At 46.6% G+C, this 20,066-nt stretch overlaps 1 protein-coding gene across 1 annotated transcript in view; it reads right to left on the bottom strand.

Moving 5' to 3' along the window:
- The window catches only part of SNF8 (SNF8 subunit of ESCRT-II), a 122,059-nt gene that overhangs the window by 24,845 nt on the left and 77,148 nt on the right, over positions 1–20,066 (bottom strand). The window contains exons 5-6 of the mRNA XM_078645539.1: positions 14,926–14,998; positions 14,655–14,796 (exon numbers count right to left, since the gene is read on the bottom strand). Coding sequence (XP_078501665.1) covers positions 14,655–14,796; positions 14,926–14,998 — 215 coding nt within the window. The remainder of the gene's footprint in view (positions 1–14,654; positions 14,797–14,925; positions 14,999–20,066) is intronic.

Raw genomic sequence — 20,066 nt, 5'->3', positions numbered from 1 at the left:
AGGTAAATGGAAGGGCTTTCCTTGTGACAGAGTGCCTTCCACGCTCCACCAAGACAGATCCGCCGCAGCTTCTCTGGAGATCCTCACTGACTCCCTGAGATCTCCGCCGTGCTGATACCACTGCCTGCAGAGGCACCACTGGAGCGCCCTCATGTGCCAGCGTGCATGGTTGACCAACAGAATGCAAGAAGCCATCAGACCGAGCAGGCGAAGGACCTTCAGGACTGGAACTACCGCTCCATTGAAAAATAAAGGAATCATTTCCTGTATGTCACTAATCCTTTGTGGAGAAGGGAATGCACGACACACAGTAGTGTCCAGTACTGCACCTATGAACAGGTTGCGCTGGGAGGGCACCAGGTGAGATTTGGGTACATTTATCGAAAAACCCAACCTGTGCAACAACTGAGTTGTCTCTTGCAGATGATGGAGCACTACCCCTGGCGATTCTGCTTTGATCAGCCAATCGTCCAGATACGGGAATACAGGTATCCCCGATCTTCTGAGATGTGCTGCCACCACAGCCATCACCTTGGTGAAGACTCGAGGCGCAGTAGTAAGTCCAAACGGAAGGACCGCAAACTGGTAGTGTTGCCATCCAACTGTGAAACGGAGATACTTTCTGTGCGACATGAAAATACGCATCCTGCAAGTCGATCGACACCATCCAGTCTTCTTCCAGCAGCGCCTGAAGAACCTGCGCAAGGGTGAGCATCTTGAACTTCTCCTGCTTCAGGTAAAGGTTCAAGATTCTGAGATCCAGGATTGGACGGAGCCTGCCATCCTTCTTGGGGATCAGAAAATACCGGAGTAGCATCCCTGACCCCTCTCCTGCTCTGGAACCACCTCTATCGCACCCTTTCTGAACAGAGCCAGGACTTCTTCCTGCAGGAGCAGCAGATGGTCCTCCGAACAATAACCCTGGCAAGGAGGGTAATTTGGGGGAAATTCCCGAAAGGAAGAGCATACCCATTCTCCACGAGATTGAGAACCCAAAGATCCGATGTTATCAATTCCCAATCTCGCAGAAAATGGTTAAGCCGGCCCTCCACTGGGCCCACATGATCCGGAATGGCGGATCTAGGGCTGCTTTGCTGCGGTGGCAGGGGGCTGGGGCTGGGAAGGGGAAAGGGGCTGGGAAGGGGGAGGGGGAGGGGGCTGGGAAGGGAAAGGGGGAGGGGAAGGGGGCTGGGAAGGGGAAAGGGGGAGGGGAAGGGGGCTGGGAAGGGGAAAGGGGGAGGGGAAGGGGGCTGGGGGGGGGGGGGGGGGGGGAGGAGGAGGAGGAGGAGGAGGAGGAGGAGGAGGAGGAGGAGGAGGAGGAGGAGGAGGAGGAGGAGGAGGAGGAGGAGGAGGAGGAGGAGGAGGAGGAGGAGGAGGAGGAGGAGGAGGAGGAGGAGGAGGAGGAGGAGGAGGAGGAGGAGGAGGAGGAGGAGGAGGAGGAGGAGGAGGAGGAGGAGGAGGAGGAGGAGGAGGAGGAGGAGGAGGAGGAGGAGGAGGAGGAGGAGGAGGAGGAGGAGGAGGAGGAGGAGGAGGAGGAGGAGGAGGAGGAGGAGGAGGAGGAGGAGGAGGAGGAGGAGGAGGAGGAGGAGGAGGAGGAGGAGGAGGAGGAGGAGGAGGAGGAGGAGGAGGAGGAGGAGGAGGAGGAGGAGGAGGAGGAGGAGGAGGAGGAGGAGGAGGAGGAGGAGGAGGAGGAGGAGGAGGAGGAGGAGGAGGAGGAGGAGGAGGAGGAGGAGGAGGAGGAGGAGGAGGAGGAGGAGGAGGAGGAGGAGGAGGAGGAGGAGGAGGAGGAGGAGGAGGAGGAGGAGGAGGAGGAGGAGGAGGAGGAGGAGGAGGAGGAGGAGGAGGAGGAGGAGGAGGAGGAGGAGGAGGAGGAGGAGGAGGAGGAGGAGGAGGAGGAGGAGGAGGAGGAGGAGGAGAAGACGACGACGACGACGACCTCTAGGACGAGCTCGCTGTCTTCCTCTGTACGACTTGTACAGCGTATTTTGCTGTTGTTGCGGCTGCTGCTGCGATGTTTTATAGGAACGAAAGGAAGACCTGCCAAATCCTCTGAAGCGCCTTCCAGTAGAGCCCCTGGTCAGAAGACCCAAATATTTCGCCGTGGCCCTGCTATCTTTGAATCGTTCTAATGCAGCGTCAGCCTTCTTGCCAAACAGTCCTGAACCATCAAAAGGCAAGTCCATCAACGCAGACTGAACATCAGCAGAAAACTCCGATGATTTTAGCCATGCAGCTCTCCTAGTGGCCACCGAAGAGCCCATGACTCTCGCCACCGAATCAGCCGTGTCCAGCCCACTCTGAATAACTTGTCTCGCAGCAGCCTGAGTGTCCGAAACTACCTCCTGAAAGTCCTTTCTATCCTCCTCAGGAATTTTCGACACCAACTGCTTAACTGAATCCATTAAGGCATGGATGTACCGCCCCATCAGACAAGTCGCGTTGGTAGATTTTAATGCCATACTGGCTGAGGAGAAGAACTTCTTGGCAGTCTGATCTTGCTTCCTGGACTCTTTTTCCCCAGGAACCTGCGGAAAATCACCCGCAGACTTCTTAGAACAGGCAGCCTGCACAACCAGACTCTCAGGCAGGGGGTGTGTTGATAAAAAGTCTGGGTCACCAGGAGCAACCCTGTACCTCCTAGCCACAGCCCTTGAAACCGCAGGAGCTGTCAAAGGCGTCTTCCAGACCTCATAGATGGGCTCAGCCAAAGCATCATTAATTGGCAGCATCGGCTCAATAACAGAAGATGGCGAGGGAAGGACTTCAGTGAGAATATTAGATTTGTACTCGGCAGAGTAATATTCAACAAGCCTGCTGCCTTTTTAATAACAACGTGATATGGCACCACATCTTTGGAAGGCACGTCCGACACAGAAGCCAAAGCCCACTCAGGAGACAGTTCAAGTCCACTGGCCTCTCTCAAGTCATCAAAAGGATCATCAGAATCCGGTATCTCTCCTTCCTCCACATCAGCATACTGATACTGTTCCTCCTCCAGAAGTCTCTGAGCTTCACGCCGAGACCTCATCTTCGGAAACGAAGCTGTCGGATCCGGAACCGACTCGGCCGAGTCCGGAGCCGGCGTCGAGCCCGAAGTCGGACGAGGAAGCTTCACTCTAAGTTGAACAGGATCCTGCATCGTAAACGTGGGCACCGGCGTCGAAGGCCTCGGCGACGCCAGAAAATGCCACTGCGGTGCTAGAGACGGCATGAAAGGCATGAAGGGCGCAGGAGCATAAGCCTGGGGAACGCCCAAGTTAAAAGCCATAGGACCCGTGGGACCAACAGGTGCACCAGAGGGGTACATTGCCCTGGAGTAAACCCCAAACATGGCGTTCAGGAACTGGGATGGATCCTGACCTGGAGCCGGAAAGGCTGGATAAGGGCCCCCAGGTGGCTCTCGAGGAGGCGGAGTCGTGTCAACGAACCCGCAGGCACCAGAACCTCGCCTTCACCAACCTCCTCCACCTCACCTTCATCTTCCTGACCAGAAGGATTGGACGGATCTGGAGAAGGGTTCGCTTGCTGCTTCGGTGACTCCGGCGAATTCGCACGTGAAGCCTCACTATCAGAGTCCTGTGCTTCCGACGCCGAAGCCTCCGCTTCCTTATGAAGAAGCCTCACTTGCGACTTCGGCCTCGAACTCGAGTCCTTCCCAGAGTGATGACGTGACTCATGGCTCCTCTTCTTGTGCTTCTTCCTCGAGGATCTTGAAGCATGTGCCGATGACGACTCCGAACGCGACCTCGACCGCCGAGACCGAGTCTTCGAAGCCTTCTTATCTTTCTTACTCTTTAGCTTCGCAACCAGGAGCTTCGTTTCTCTCTCCCGAAGGGCCTTCGGAGTCATCTTCTTGCAAGATGGGCAATCCTCGACGTCATGGTCGGAGCTCAGGCACCAGACGCAGCATTCATGCAGATCGGTTATGGACATAGTCTTGCCACATTCTCCCCAAGCCTTAAAACCAGTCTTCTTCGAAGACATCTCGATGGAAGACCAAGATACAGTCACAATAACTACAGAGTAACAAAGTTACAACAAAGCTACTGCACGATCCCAAAAAACCGTTAGCGTCAACGACGCGGAAAAAAGGGAACTTATGTCATCACGCCGGCGTGGGCCTATTATGGTGTCGGTGACGTCAGCGGAGTCGCGCGCGATGCCGTGCCTCTGTGACGTCGTTCCACGGCGGCGCGAAGCTACGAAAGAATTTCCGAATGCTGCTGACGCAGGGGGGATATTCACAAGGTGAGGAATCACAAGGTGAGGAATCCACTAGCAGATGTATCTATCAGAAGCGGTTTTCCACTGTGGAAAAAGTCTTGACAGCAGTGCAAATGGCGATTCTTAAGGAACATGCACTGTCGCAGGGAAAACGCATTGTGGTTGTTTCTCCGTATCCTGTCTTGGAGGCAGTGACCAAGTGTACCAAATTCCAAGGCTTTGCACCCTCGGTGGATACCATGGGCTACATCTTTGACATCCCCTGATGTAACGTTAGTTTTCGATTCCTCTTTGGAGACTCAGGAGTCTTTGCAGTATGAGTTTTTTCATCCTGCTGCTCTGACTATGCGCCCACTGGAGGATTTTCGTCGTATCATTTACACTGATGGCAGTGCGCAAGCGGCTACGGGTTCTAGACACGCGTATTCCGCGGCTTGTGCAATTGTGGTTGGTACGATGGTGAATTCAAGTCCGGTGTCGTGCATACACAGACATTGGGGAACTGTACCGCCCAATTAACAGAACTACGTGCTATAATGCTTGCGCTGGAGTACGCTGACCCCAGTGTGACTACTCTTATTGTAAGTGATTCCTACTACTGTGAACAGTCTTTCAATGACAATCTACCCTTTTGGACTCAAAATGATTATCGTGACTCCAAGGGTCGCACAATTAAACATAAAATGATCTGGGTTCGAGTGGCGTAACTTAAAGAACGTCTCCCACAGCCAATGGAATAACAGTCGGTCCATAATAAAGGCATGGGACTGTCAATTTTCAGATTCATGGAGTTAGTAAAAAGTAAATCTAGTGTGGGGCCCACTAAATGTGTTGGGCCACCCACCTTCTGCTGCAGGCCTACCACTTCCAGGTTGGCCTGCAATTGGTTCATCTCATTGTCGGATGCATGCGCTCCATAATAATTAAAAATCCCCAACAGTAAAAAAAGAATATTTCTCAGTTGCTAGAATATGTGCAGGCTGCCAAGAGACCAGTTTAAGGCTAAAGTCATTCCTTGGGGCGGTAGACTAATGCCCCTTTCCATGAGTCATAAGTATATAGAACGATCGTCAACATTCACATCTCAAGCTGAAACCACCACTTCATTAGATAAAGCAATAGCTTTACTCCACCTCCCATTCTATCAAACCTGACCACCTTATATTTTTCAGGGTACGCAATGACTATACAAGGTGTAGCCAAGTTTCAGTGATGAAACAAATGTCAGGATTCTGGCAGGACAACAAATCCTACTGCGTGCTTGGAAAAAGATCTGGCATTCCAATAAAGGACTCTAATTTCTGGCCCATGGTCATTACTGTTGGGAGCCAGCTTATTTCCCAACTCTTTTAGGGCTTTTTCTCCTAACTCGACTCTGTCTATTATACCCCATCCAAGTTTCCCTGCCCTCTTGAAGGTGTCTGTTCCCCACAACAAAATCTGTAAGTGTAGCAGAAAAATAGACCCAACAAGGAGAAAATTTAACACACGGTTTAGTTGTGTCCCTATCATACCTCTCCCACCTTCTAATCCTGGTTGATTACTCACCCCTTGTAGGAGGCTGGCTTAGAATATGGTGCTCACTTATGTAAGTGTAGCACCCTGCACTAATCCAGACAACCCTTATGGTGATTTTAGTGGTCTTAGACAACCTTAGAAAGCTCGTTCAGTGGTAGCTGTGGAGAGCAGCCTTCAGGCTTAGTCCAACAGGAGTGTAAAGCAGCTTGTTTTATCAGTACTTAATCTTATAGTGTAGGTTAAGTGAAAAAGAACCACACAGTGTAGTTATAAAAAATATGTATTTATAATAAACACTCACTAACACATTGCAATATGTCCTACCCTGAGATATAACTACAATACTTTAATAATACAACACGTACATAGCACAAATACACAGTGGTCTCCAGGGGGAGATCAACCCATATACTAAAATAGTGGAATGCAAAGTACGACCTAAGTCGAGACTGGACCCAGAAGCTGTAGAAGAGCCAGGGACCCAGGAAACCACCCAAGGTAAGTACCCAGGAACCCCACGGAGGCCGTGTGTAGAGTGGGAACAAAACTGCGAGCTCAATACAAGTCAATGGGTACGTCGATGTTGCAGTTTTTAAGAAGATGGTCCCTTCACAGAGGACCGTGAAGAAACCTTTCGAAGATGGAAGGTTGGAGAGTTACCCCACTTGTGGATACCCCTGGAAACAGGATACCTACACCAGGGAAGCCGGTGCATAGGTGCAAAGTGATTTCAGAAACTGCTGTAGACCACAATAGAGGACTTCAGTGAAGATGCAGCAGGCAAAGAAGGCGAAAGAGTCCGGCGTAACCCAAAGGTGGATTCAAGATGGGAGGTACCTGCAAGCAGAGGGGACAGAGTCTATGCTGCTCAGGAGTGACCAGGAGACACGGAAGACGAATGCCAACCAATGTCGGAGATGCAGGAGAGTTGACGGTGCCCTTGAAGTTGCAGCTGTGCGGACCAGGCAACGCTGTGGAAGACCAGGAGCCGTTCCACGTCGGATTTCAAGAGCCTGGGGTCAGTGTCCAGCAGGGGCACCACAAAGCCTTGGCAACAGCAACAAACGTAGTAGTCGAAAAAGGTGCAATGTCGGGACCAGCAATGTCCCAGGGACTCACCATGAGCAGGTAAGTTAGAGCAGGCCCCGAGCAAGCAGGGCAGGCCCACTGGAGCCAAAGAAGACACTCAAGAGGACCCGCAGGCCGAAGGCACAGGAGTGGCAAGAGGACCTCGAGCAAAACACCAAAGGATGAAGGCCCACAGTGCAGAGGTTGCGGTGCAGACGAAGATTTTGGTTGCAAGAGATGCTTAAGGTTGGAGCCTGAAGATCTCTGGTGAAGAGCCAACAAGCCTTGGCAACGGCAAGTTGACACATACACAGGGGTACTGCTCCAGTGGTTCCGTTGAGGGATACTGGTTTCAAACTTGCTGTGAATACAGTGCAGGCCTCAAGGGAGTTGCAGAACCACCACCTATGTTGCAGAACCTTTCGGAGTCCGTAGGAGCTCAGGTACAGCAGACCGGTCAGCTTCGTTGCAGTGCCTGCAAATGCAGGAAAGTGACTCCTTCAGTTCATGGGAGATTCCATCAGGTGTCTAGGATGTCCACAGGCCTGTAGAAGAACCTGTATGGAGCACAGGCGCAGAACGCAGAAGACTGGTAGAACGACAAGATCCTGCAGTAGTATTCCCAGGTGCAGTCTCTGTTCCCAAAGGGAAGTCCAGCGTAGTCCAAAGTGCCCAGACGGTTGAAGAGAAAGTGGTTTTGGATCTGAATCTTGTCCCACAACGAATCTAAGGAATCACCCACAGGTAAGCCCTGAAGTACTGTAAGGAAAGGGTTAGGACGATTCAGTGGTTCCTCCCATAGGAGGGGCTGGACAGTGGGGAGGATACTCCCATGTCCTGTGTCCAGTTTCATTCCAGAGCTGGAGCTAACGGCTCCCTGAAATGGTTCCAACAGGAGTATGCAAGGAGGGCACGCAATGTGCCCTTCAAGTCAGTCTAGTGGCACTGGAAAGTGCCCCTACCCTGTCCCAATACACTAAGTCCTGTCTGGGAGGTGGTGACCACTCCCTGTGACAGGAAACCTATTGTCGAGCTTGGCTCAGCAGTAGGAGGGCAAATCGGGTCTCTGATCATCAGTGTAGGAAGCAGGCTCTGTATATACTACACCAAAATGAGGTATAGTATGCAGAGTCCAGTGGAACCCCAAAGGTAGGCAGAGGTAAAAGTAGATAACACCTTACTCTCTATTTGTGGTAGTGTGGGCGCGCAGTAAGGCATTATCAGAGGGCAGTGTTAAGCATTTGTTGTACAGAATCGGGCATCGAATGATGTCACACACTCAGAGACTGAACTCAGACCGACCAATTTGTTTGTATAAAAAAATATTAATTAGTTACTTTATTTTTAGAACCAAGCCTGGTGCAGGTAAGTGAAATAATATTTTGCAAAATCTTATGCAGTGATTTACAGTTGAATGCAGGCTCAAATGCAATTGGTTGAATTACAGGTAAGTTAACAGTTCGAAATTACCTTCTAGTTACTTTACAGATTACTGTGCATGTTACTTTTTAGATTACTTTTGCTAATCAGCAGGATATCCCTAGAACGTTAAATCCGGCTTGGCCTGCGAGGGGTTTAAGAGGCCGTGCAGCGCGGGAATCGGCCTCTGACTCCTGCGCGCCACGGCCTGCCCCTTTCAGCCTCTAAGGGGCTGTAATTAATTTTCCCACCCACCATCCCCTAAAGCAGATGATTGTTATTGGGCGTTATGAATGCTTGCATAATTTGGTGACAAGCGTTTATGTATGACAAAGTGTCTGATTAATTTGTTTTGTTCCTTAGAACTTTTTCCCGTTTTCAGGTCATCAATCGTCGTATTTATTACTATGCCTTGGTCAGGCGGTAAGGTCATGATTGGTGAGCAGTTAATTTAAGGTCCTTAGGGGGGGCGGCGCCATTCTCGAATGGGGTCGTCCAAAAGGGAGAGACAAGTGGTCTCTCATAGAACTCCAGGGGCAGGTACATCCTGTTGGGTACATGGGTGCGTGGGAGACAGTCACGCTTTCTCTAGGCTCTTTGGCCACCCCACACGTGCACAATGACGCCAGTAAACGGCGCAGAGGCCCCCTTTAATGGAGTTAATGGAGCATACGGGGTAACAAGGGGACCAAAGTACCCTCACGGTAAGCGGGCCCTCTGCGCATGCGCACTTCGACAGAAGGGCGTGGTTTAATAGGGCGTACGGGGGTAACCGGGGAGGGGATGTGCCCCCACGGTAAACAGGCCCTCCTGCGCACGCGCACACTCCGACAGGAGGGCGTGGTTAAATAGGACGTTCGGGGGTAACCAGGGAGGGGATGTGCCCCCACGGTAAACGGGCCCTCCTGCGCACGCGCACTACTTCAGGAGGGCGTGGTTTAGTGATAAGGATCTGATACCAGTTATTGACCTTGCCTAAGGCACAAATAGGTACGCAGAAAATTATCTATGTATAATATGAATTGATATGTTAGTTTTGGATAGGAAATACCTTGTACTGGAAACGTTAAGGTTAGCCATCTGAATACCTGTACATATCAATTGTAACATTTTCTGCGTAATTGTGTAAATATTGTTTATTTCAATTTTGATTTATTTTGCATATTTTAATAAATACAGCCGGGGGGGTCGAAAGATCCCCCGCCTTCCAAAGAAAGCCCTCTAGAGTACAAATTACTATTAAGAAGATACAGGACTTGGTGGGCTAATGTGTAGTTTCCTTATGAAGGCTTCCAGCCGAAACGCGAGTAGAGGAATTAATTTTATAACCTACGATTGACAAATCCGTCTGACTAAGTAGGAAGACACTACTCTGTTTAAATTTTAGAACAAAAAGGCCCATGATCTAAATTAATTTCTTTGAACATTACATTATCAAGCTTTTGAGAGTTCATAAAGATAAGCATGTTATAACTATGCAAGTCTTTGACTATGTACTATATGGAAGGATGAGAGAGTTTGAATATTTGTACGACTAAGTATTATTAAAAATAATCAGGATGATTTTTAGATAATATTTAAATTACTGTTATATTATACATGTAAAGTAATATAAAAACATAATTTTGATATATAAATGAATGATATGTGCTTCCAGCTGTTTATCTGATCATTTCAATCAATGCCCCAATAGTACGAAAACGGAGTTAAATCCACGTTAAAACATATAGTTGCCTAGAATCTTTTGTATACAATTTGAGTACTTCTTTTTAGCAGGATACAGCAGACACAGTCCCTCTGCATTGCTAGCTAGCAGGTGCAGTCCACGACGATGCAGCAGGGCAGTCCTTCTTCCAGTCGACATCTGAGTTTTGAGTGCCCTACTTCTGCCCAGAAAATTATCTCAGGGCAGGATGCTGTTGGTGGCCAGTGGCTACCAGGTTCCCTCCCACCTGATGATCATTTAATGTGACATGTGGCATTTGGGCATCCCAGGATGCACCATTTTGCCCACTTCCAATTTGGCAGGACCACTATCCCAGCCTGTGGAGCTCCCTGGTCCAGCCAAGAGGGGTGGCTACCAAGGGAGCTACATGCCCCTGAAAAAACAGTTTGGCAACTGGTTTCCCCTCTCCTTTACCTAGTGCCAGTCCGTCTGCCTGAACAATGGGCAGCCCCTCTCCCAAGTCTTACCATTTGCCCTTCAAACGTAGCTTCTACTTTAAAGCTTGCCTTTTGGGACGACACCTGTGTGGCTTCCTGCGGGTTGGAGGTGACATCTCCTTCAATAGCAGGCTCCCACTGTATCTTTCTTGTAGTTAGCACATCTCTCCACGAGGGCATAAAGCTGTCTCAGCAACAGGACCCAGTGAGCAACAACTATGGGCACTCTGCTAAAGTTGCACAATGCAACGTGTTATATTAATTTCGACCTGAGAATCAAGTCTGGCTTAATGTAACAAGTTGTTTGATAACTTGGATTACTCACAGTCGCAACGTTCCAGAGTTAGCGCAGCTGAGGGGTCAGCGTGTAACTCTGTAATCTCCAATGGGCGACGACCAAGCTTTTCCACAGTAAAAACAACATTTTTGTGTTTTTACTATCACAACATGTGAAATTACACATTCTGCGCGTGGCATATGTTACACCCTGCCCAAGAACTCAATAGGCCTGCCATAGGGGTGACGTACACATATACCAGGGGGAAGTCTGGCTTTGCCATGACTTTTAACAGCAAAGTGGGCTAGCAGGTTAAACTGCTCTTCCAGCCTGAGAATGGCGGGCTAGGAGTCTTGTTTTACTAGGGTCACACTCAAGGTGGAACAACCATTGCTATATTAACTTGCATGCTCTGGGTACCATTTACAGGTAAGTAGGCTTAGCCAATTGGGTAAGAGCTGATTCGACATACCAGTTTACGGGTAAGGGCCCAGGCTCTAAGGTCTGGTTAACAGGCCTCAGTGTACTCCGAGTCAATAAACCAGCTGAATCAGTCTTGAAACTTAGAGGTGACCATACAAAAAGAGGCATTTTCTTTCAAGCGGTATTCTGGATAAATTGTAGTTGATTCAGTAGCTTAGAAGGTGAGCCCATCTAGTAGGTTTTGACATAGTCAATCCTTGAGGATTGATGCTGTAGGCCTGTCTTTAAGTGACATTACTTTCAAGCTTTTCCTCAGTAATTTAAGCCAATATAATAGGATATCACTGAATTGAACTGCTCTTCATGTGATAGTTATTTATCTAGCTTAAAGCTCAGACAATGGAGCACTTCCAGAGGTTCAGGGGGAAAGCCAAGATTATCAGGCCAGAAGTTAGCCATTCAAGAAGATACACAACCACAATCAAAAGCTCAGTCTTCTGGGATCAGATTGAGCTCATTATGGCACATGCATACCTGAACGGCAGAGAAACCGGGGTTAAAATGATTTTGAATTTCTAACACAGGATATTTAAGCTAAAAACAGCTGTGCCATCAGCATAAGACACCCACCCACATGAAGCCAAAAGGAACGAATCAAGGAATTTAAAGGAAACACATAATATTAAACAAAATAGGAGACAATGTTGAGCCCTGCTCTGTGGAACCCCATGAGTGACCTTTCTCTTCTTGGATACTCAACGGAGGAGACATTCCTTCTGCACACTCGACAACAGGTCCCTGTGGAGCATTTGCAAAACATGTATGTACCTGAAGAATTGCAAATGTATACTAATCCTGACTTGTAAAGCCCGTAAATATCACCACTTAATGTTTCAAGGCGCTGGGGGCCATCCCGAACATTAAGTGAGCTACTGCCCGGAGTTGCATAATGCTGAGCTGCAGCCGGCCCCGGGGATCAAACTGTGATCCCCGCAGTCCGGAGTCAGTCGCTGTGGGCGCTGTGCCATACCTCTCCCTCTGTGCATGGCTGAACACGCCCTTCAAATCTGAGAATGTTTTGATGCCAGCTGACCATCTCCCACACATACCAAATCAGATATTCCTATAGTATCCCATCTTTTAAATCATTATAGCTGCTGCAGTTTGCGGTGTAAAACCGAGCCCCACAATGGCATTTGACATTAGGACATTCTGTCGATATGTTTGCTTAAATGCCACATTCACCACTTCTCTGGTGCCATCTGGCATAGTTGTCAGAATACTTACATCCCTCAAATGAAGCACTGAGAAAGCCTCTCTGGCTCAAAGCTTGTAGATCAGTGTTCAAGGATTACTCCTACTGAGGACGGCAAACATCCGATCATTAACTACAACTACCTGGGAGGCCTGTTAATATCTACGTATAAACAGCAAAGCAATGTGAGCTACCCAAAAAAACTGAATTATGCCTAACAATTTATCTGTTCCACATGCTTGCTGAAATCTTTTTTTTTATTTTTTTTTAACATTTTTATTGAGTGCAAGAAATGATATCATTCATTACAATTCCATTCGATATTCAACATGCAAATACAATTAATATGAGCAACAACAAAAACTGAGGAATGCCAACAACATATACTTAATTGTTAAGCCTATATTCCACATTAACTCTACTGTTACAGTAATAAGCTACTAGAGCAAATAGACAAAATTTAAACTAATCTAAATCATACCTCTTGACCTTCAAAAAAGTGCATCCATATCCTTTCTTTTCTCAGAAAAGCTTTAGGGCCCCTAAGTTTAGCTAAAGCAAATTCCATAGTTCTAATTTCGTAAACCAGAGCTAGCCAATCCGCTACACTAGGGGGTTCTTTAGAAATCCAGCCCCTAGCTATTGTTAATCTAGCACATGCTAACAAAATCGTTAAGAGATCCTTATGAGGATAGTTCTTTTCTTGAATGTCTAATAAAACCATTTGTACTGTAAGATCCGATGAGTTTATCTGGTTGAGTTGAAGATGGTAAGATATGCTGTTCCAAAAATTGGAGAGCACAGGGCATGAGAATAACATGTGTTCAATTCCAGCCGCATCAGTGTTACATTTAGCACACCTAGATTTCTCTGTCAACGAGTTACCATGTGTCCAGCTAGATATTCTTTGCGGCGTATAATACAATTCCGTAATTGTCCTATATAGCTGCATTTTCAACTTAGAGGAGTGAACTATTTCACTTAAATGAGTTAGGGCATTGCCAATCTGTTCAGAATTTATATTTTGATTTAATCTCCGAGACCATTTGGCTGCGATTTGAGTTGTGTTTTCGCCCTTCTCCTTAATAAGCCATTGATATCCCAACCTGATTAATGATTTAGTTTTTTCTGAGTAGATACCTTCAATAATATCAGATTGTTTAACTTGCGTTATTTTCAGTTTATTACAGAAAAAATCTCTTAGTTGTCTATATTTAAAATGCATGTCATCCGTAAGCCCATTAGTAATTTTTAAATTCTCAAAGTCCCTCAACGCTTGCTGAAATCAATCAAATGCAGGTCTTGTTTCTAAATGTATCAATTAGAATGCAGGTTAAGACTGGGAGTGAATTCTCCTCACTGCAATCAATATTAAACTTTAGAAGCCTTTCTTTTACAATTATTCATTGCAAAGTCGAATTAATTACAGTAGTACTCTATTTTTATAACTGCATGCAAATATCCAGACCTGCTTTCCAAGTGCTTCAAAGCACACCCTAAGAATTGTTTTCATGGAGAAAAATAATAAATATGGGGACAGGCAGACTTAATAGGCAAACCCTGTTCCACATTTTGAAGGCTGCATCTGTCTCACTGATATCTGCAATTGTTTCTACAATTTTCTGTGAAATAACCCATGACGGGTTTAGAGTTTCTAAGTGCTCTGTGGGTTCTCATGTTTCAAAAATCCTAGTACTCTAGATCATGCATGAGTTTTTACAGGTGCCAGCATCCTCATAATGGACAGGGTGGATTCAAAGGATTAATCCATGTCGGTGCATTAAAGTCCCACTCACCTTCACCGTCCAGCTCTCTAAAAACATTTCCGGGGCCCTTTAAATCAATTGCCCTGATGAATCTACATGACCTGAAATCTGAGCCCATAAATATGTAGAATGAAAAGACATGCAGAGACAACTCCACATACCAGGTGGCAGGAGGGCATAATAAAAACTACTTATCCTACCCCACAAATGTTTAAACTGTGAAACTGCAACTAGAAGAAGAGTTCCATTCATCTGTCCTCAGACAGGAACAGTGATTGAGGTAATAGGAAGAAACTCATCCATAAAACAAGAAAGCAGATGGATTACCCACATAAGAATGGTTTTCGAAAGGAACATGTACAGGTTGTTTCCTAAGGGTTTGACCGAGATTTCTATATTGAAGCATTCAACAGTACGTGGGTGACGAAGAGGATGCATAGCTGTACATATGGGCTTTTCCAAAATTAAGTGGGGTTAATAAACTCTGGTGATGCAAACCTCCTACAGGCTGACACGCTCTTATGTTCACAAAGTATCTCACCTCTGCCAACTGGAGTACGACCGTGTGATCCATGTTGAGTTCTGCTGGCACAGACTGGATCAGGTATGTTCCACCTACTGGAATGATTCCAAATCCATTTCCTAGAACTTTCAGCTTTTTAATTGCCCGGATAAGATCATCTCTGAACAAGGATAGAATGGTGGAGACAAAATGGATAACCAAAGTGTGGGTTGCAGTTCCTGCACACGTCAAATGAAGATGCAGGAAATCAAGCAAAGAGCAGACATCAATCAACTAATATGATACTCACTGGCTAACATCTTGAGCAAACTTTCCTCGGCCTTTCAACACCTGCTGATGAAGCTCCTGTAGAGTTATGAGACCTGTGCGAGTAATTAAATAATACAAGAATAAAAACGTTTTTAGTGAAGAAAGAAGTGATAAAACTTGGAATTCTGAAGTGAAATGATCATCACCGTGTCACTTTTTCTGTACAATCATTTTAATTCATAAGAGCCAACTTTGTTGCTAGGTGGTTATGGAATATGGAAATGTAACTCCAAACCTCTCCACATATTGACATCTGAGGTTGCACTGCTTGTACTGTACCTTTAATATTAGTTAATATAATCTCATGCACATCTGGCAAAAGACTAGCCAGAGCAAGGTTCAGCGAATTAAAATATGAAGGTTACAGAATGCACAGAAATAAGAAAATGTATCAGACGTGTAAGCGATGGTGTGGCACTTGTTTACATGCTGCACTTTAATTTTTTAGCAGGTCTGTAAATTGAAACAAAATTAGCCTTAAAGAATGATACCTTTGTAAAGTTTTATTTGTCAAATTCAGGATGTGAATATCAGTTTTAGCAGCCCTCTATAAGGTGCTTTTCTGGCACCGCAGGACCGCTGGGAACAAAACGTGTCCATGTCACAAAGTCAACAGAGCTGTGGGTTGGATGGGGGTTTGAGAAGTTAGGCATGGGAGGTTTATTACTGTTAGAAATGCTGCTGAATGGCTTTGTCTTCACAAATATGCACAGTTATACATCTGAAGGCCTCTGTATCCAGAGGAGATGCTCATAAACTCAGCATGGGGGGGGGGGGGATAGTAGATACTAAGAAACAGTACTAATACACTATATATACAGATAGTATTCAACCCAATTGCTGTCGACTATGCATTGGTCTATATTTACATGAACCCTACTGGTGGACAGGTTAAGACTGAGAATGCATTGTAACCTTAAACAATGCTTCTATTTGAAAAATGATGGTGTGCAACCACTAGGCAGGCAAAAGTAAGTAGTTAAAAAGCGTTGTGATTGTTCCGAAAAATAGGTAAAAAATTAAACTTCCTCAAGAGACTGTTAGAAGGGAACCCCTTCCAATCCTTCTAACTCAAACAAATATTCATTCACAGGAAATACTTGAAATGCCACACTGCTCACAGTCCTAACGTTTCCTCCAAAAGATTTCCCATTTAATGTAACATCTCCAGACATCAGACAATTGGGAAAATATTCATGTCAACAATAGGTGGTTGGATGTGCCGTAATGGCTAGGCTCAGGAAGGTATCAGGTGCTACTGGATGTGTTGGCATGTCCTCCCTCCACGCATTATCCACCATGCCAGATGGGGCTCACTCACAACTGGGAAGACTGCATTATACACCATCCGACGAATAAAGATACTAAAAAGGGCTTTGGGCTTAAACATCGCTCAAATTCAGTTCAGAAATAGGTTCTTTCCACTACTCAACCATCTTCCCCAACTCTAATTAAAGAAGTGCCACTACATAGAACACTTCCAAGAACATATATAATCAACTAGGTTTATTCCTTCCCATCAGGTTCTAAACCGCAAGAAAGAGCCTCTTGAAGAGGCAATGGCCAGGTTTTTGCCTACATAGCCCAACCACCTCCGCTGGTTTCCAATACTCCTTGCAAGAACACAGGAGTTTTTAGCACATATTTGCACTGGTCCCTCTGACTTTTGCTTCAGCCTCGATTAATCCAAGGCTTCCTAAACCATAGGCGCTTCTTTCTATTCTTTGCTTGCACGTTCTGTGATAGCGCCACAGATAGCATCACACACAATGCCACTTCTGGCATCAGTGGCGGAGGCTATCCAGGATTTGTTTAATACATAAAGTGAAGAAATATGGCTAATTCATTAATTTCATGGACTGGCACTCTCTGCATCCATGCTGCCATCTCAGGAGTGACTTGATGTTTTGGAGAGACAGAAGGATCAGTGCCCATCACAGATTTTGTCCAAGGTTCAATTATTGCCCCAGGACTCCAAAACCAGGTCTCATACCGCTTCAGAAGCAGAAAAGGGAGTTTGCTATATGACAAAAAAGCAAAATGTCTCCCTTTTAAAGGACAGCAAAGTCTTTGGTTTGAGACTGGCAGAAAAGATGATGTCTTTGAAGATATTTGTTCTTGTTTGTATCTAGACAACAGACTTTTGTGGCTACATCTTCCATTAGGCTGGTACAAATACCACTTGTTAACATTTCAGAGGTCTGCTAATGGAAGATATGGAAGGGGCCACCAAAACTGGCAATCTCCACAATGGTTTGGGCATATAATTTACCACTTTTGTCTCTGAGCCACCAGTAATGGTATATTCCATTTAGTTACTCTCTGTGAACACCTGACACTCTATTGGTAGCAACGTTAAGCAGGAAACTCATATTGAATAGGTGATTAAGAAACAGAAAATAAACTATGCCAAACCTGAGCTATACATTCTCAGCTGAAAATCTTGTCATTTAAATATAGGTTAACCAGTCCAGGTAATTCTGATGGATACTTCTAACTGCAGATTTCTCACCTTTAGATATCTCCAGAAGATTTTTTAGCATAGCCCATGTACTAATAGTTGGTGTCCGCAGGGACTCCTCTCTGCCCTGAAAGTGACAACTGGAGCTGCATAGATGTACAACCCAAGGGAACTGGTGTCAGTTCCTTCATTGCCACGTTTTTGTATGTTGATCCAGAACAAGGCCCCCTTTATCTCACCAGTTGACTTTCGCTCTCTAATATTTCTTTCCAGTGTGCAAGGGAATCTGTCCCATTCTAAAACTAAAGGGTTTAAAAAGCCTTGTAGGGGATGTCGCAAACAAATTTCTTTGACTGACACCCACGAGGTGTGTGTGTCTGGTGTTTGGGGTCAGGCCACAACTCCAAACCATGCAAGGAGTGCAACTCAATGCACCCGAAGGCAATCCAGGACTGCAAGGCAAAGCTGTATATTGTGAGCATTGTAGGAAGTCGCTCAAAGACACTGACCCATTACCGCTCCCAAGGCCGATCTGTTACATGTTGAAGTCACACTCCACATCTTTGGGCAAGTCTAAATCCCAAAAGAAATACAAGAAGTCCAAGCAGGCCTCTTCCCAGCCTCACCTCTCTCTTTGAGAAGTCACAAGGATATCACGGTGCCCCAAGCTCTCGCTTACGGTACCCGACCTAAAAGCAGATTCTTCTGTTGATTCCGATGCACCCCAAATTTTCGGGTTAATCTGGTTGGATTCCCAAGGCGGGTACATGCTTGGTGCAGTCTAAGCCTCCTGGTCCTGCTTTGGGTTCAGATCAGATTCCACCAGGATCTATGCTGAAGGATGACTTCAATCACATAGTTTTATCTGACTCTGAGCCAAATCTGTCTCTACCTCGTCCGAAGCCATGCTTGAGCTCATCCCCTATGCTCCCGGCCCCAATATATTCTGAATCTGTTAAGACAGTGCCTTTGACAAGGAGTCACCTTCTAGTGTTCTAACAACTTTTCAGATCGGACTTGGACCAGAGCCACCTAGCTTTGTGTGGTGATGGTGAGGACGAATTCTCCCGACAATATGACAAGGACACATTTAATATGACCCACAAGAGGCTAGTGGGCTGGACGCTTCCTGTGATACAGGACTGGTCTCCTACCTCCCTCCCCCCAGCTTTTCCACGGAAGAGTATGCTTCCTTTTCCATGGTTCTTATATGGGGAGCCTGTGTCTTGGATTTGCTATTCCCTCCTTGGAGCTAAAAAAACAATGTTCTCACAAAGTGTTACAACCTGAACAATCCTCTTATGAACACCTAGTGCCTTCAACAAAGCCCTGACTGACACCCACATGGTCACCTGGACCAAACCCAGCTCTTGCCCACCTGTAAATGAGGCATTTGGAAATTGGGTGTTTTCTTCCACTAGCCTCGCTCTCCGATCAGTCAATGCCAGCAGCTTGCTTGGAAGGTTCTCCCTCGCATTGTGGAACTCAGTGTCTGAAATATGACCTGCAGTCTAAGAAGAATTTTGCGCCAATTTGGCACAAACCATTCAAGATGGCCAGGATGTGGATAAGTACTTCATTTGGTTAGGCCTGGACACAACAGATGACTTAGGCAGAGCGGTTGGCAGAAGCGTTGTACTTCGGCCCCACACATAGATGAGATCCATGGGCTTCCTGTGCGATATCCAGGCATCACTCATGAATAGTACTATTGATGGGTCTTGCCTTTTTGGCTAGAAGGCGGATTCCAAACTCGAGAACTTTAAAGAGAGTAGAACTACTATGCACCCACTCGGTCTTTCTAAAATGCTGCACATTTCAAGGTATCGATAGGGATTTTGCCTTCTGCCAGCATCAAGGCCCACCACCCCCACATCAGCCACCGCAGTCAGTCTGTGGAGAAGTGTGGCTCAATGGTTAGAGCGGCAGACCCTGATGCAGAGGTCTAGCCCGGGACCAGGGTTCAATTCCCCGCCTCGGCGGGTCTTGCGCTCGAAATTCCACGGACCTGATAATTCTCGCCTCTGTGCCTATTCCAATCATGGAGTCCCACTCTGCAACTCTGGGCAATAGCTTGCTTAATCTCCACAACGACCCCCACAACGCTAAGGATGCCTGGCCACCACCTTGGGGGTGCCCAGGAGTGGACACCTCACAGGGAAAGCCAGGATGGGTTCCACAGCGGTATTCGTACAAGCGCCTTGAGACCCTTGCAGGTGAGTAGTGCGCTATACAAGTATCAATTTACATTTTTTTTACAGGGTCGGAGTAGGGGATAACGTCCAGGCCAGCAGGGTCAGCGACCTTCCCGGTCCACGGCCACTCCAGCAACAGCATACAAAGCCACTTGTGTTGATCCATAACGGTGCATAACCACACCGTAGACAGCAGGATTACTCATTTTCTCCACTAGTGGCAAGTTGTACCATCCAACAGGAGGGTCTTGCAGACAATACAACAAGGTTATAGCCTGCTGTTCTTTTCTGCCCCACCACCTCTTCCACCTACATCAGAGCGGCTTTCAGAGAGACATTTTACAAAAACAGCCTGAAATTTTTACAGCAAAATGCACAAATGAGCTAGACAGAGGGTACCGGCCTCAGAGATCAGACATGGGTGTTATTCCCATTATTTCCTGGTGCCAAAGAAAGGATGGATGC

This window comes from Lissotriton helveticus, chromosome 5_1 (genome assembly GCF_964261635.1).
Source record: "Lissotriton helveticus chromosome 5_1, aLisHel1.1, whole genome shotgun sequence".
Classification (NCBI taxonomy): Eukaryota; Metazoa; Chordata; class Amphibia; order Caudata; family Salamandridae; genus Lissotriton; species Lissotriton helveticus.
Note: the sequence above shows the minus strand (reverse complement) of the source record. Positions and strands in the feature narration are given on the sequence as shown.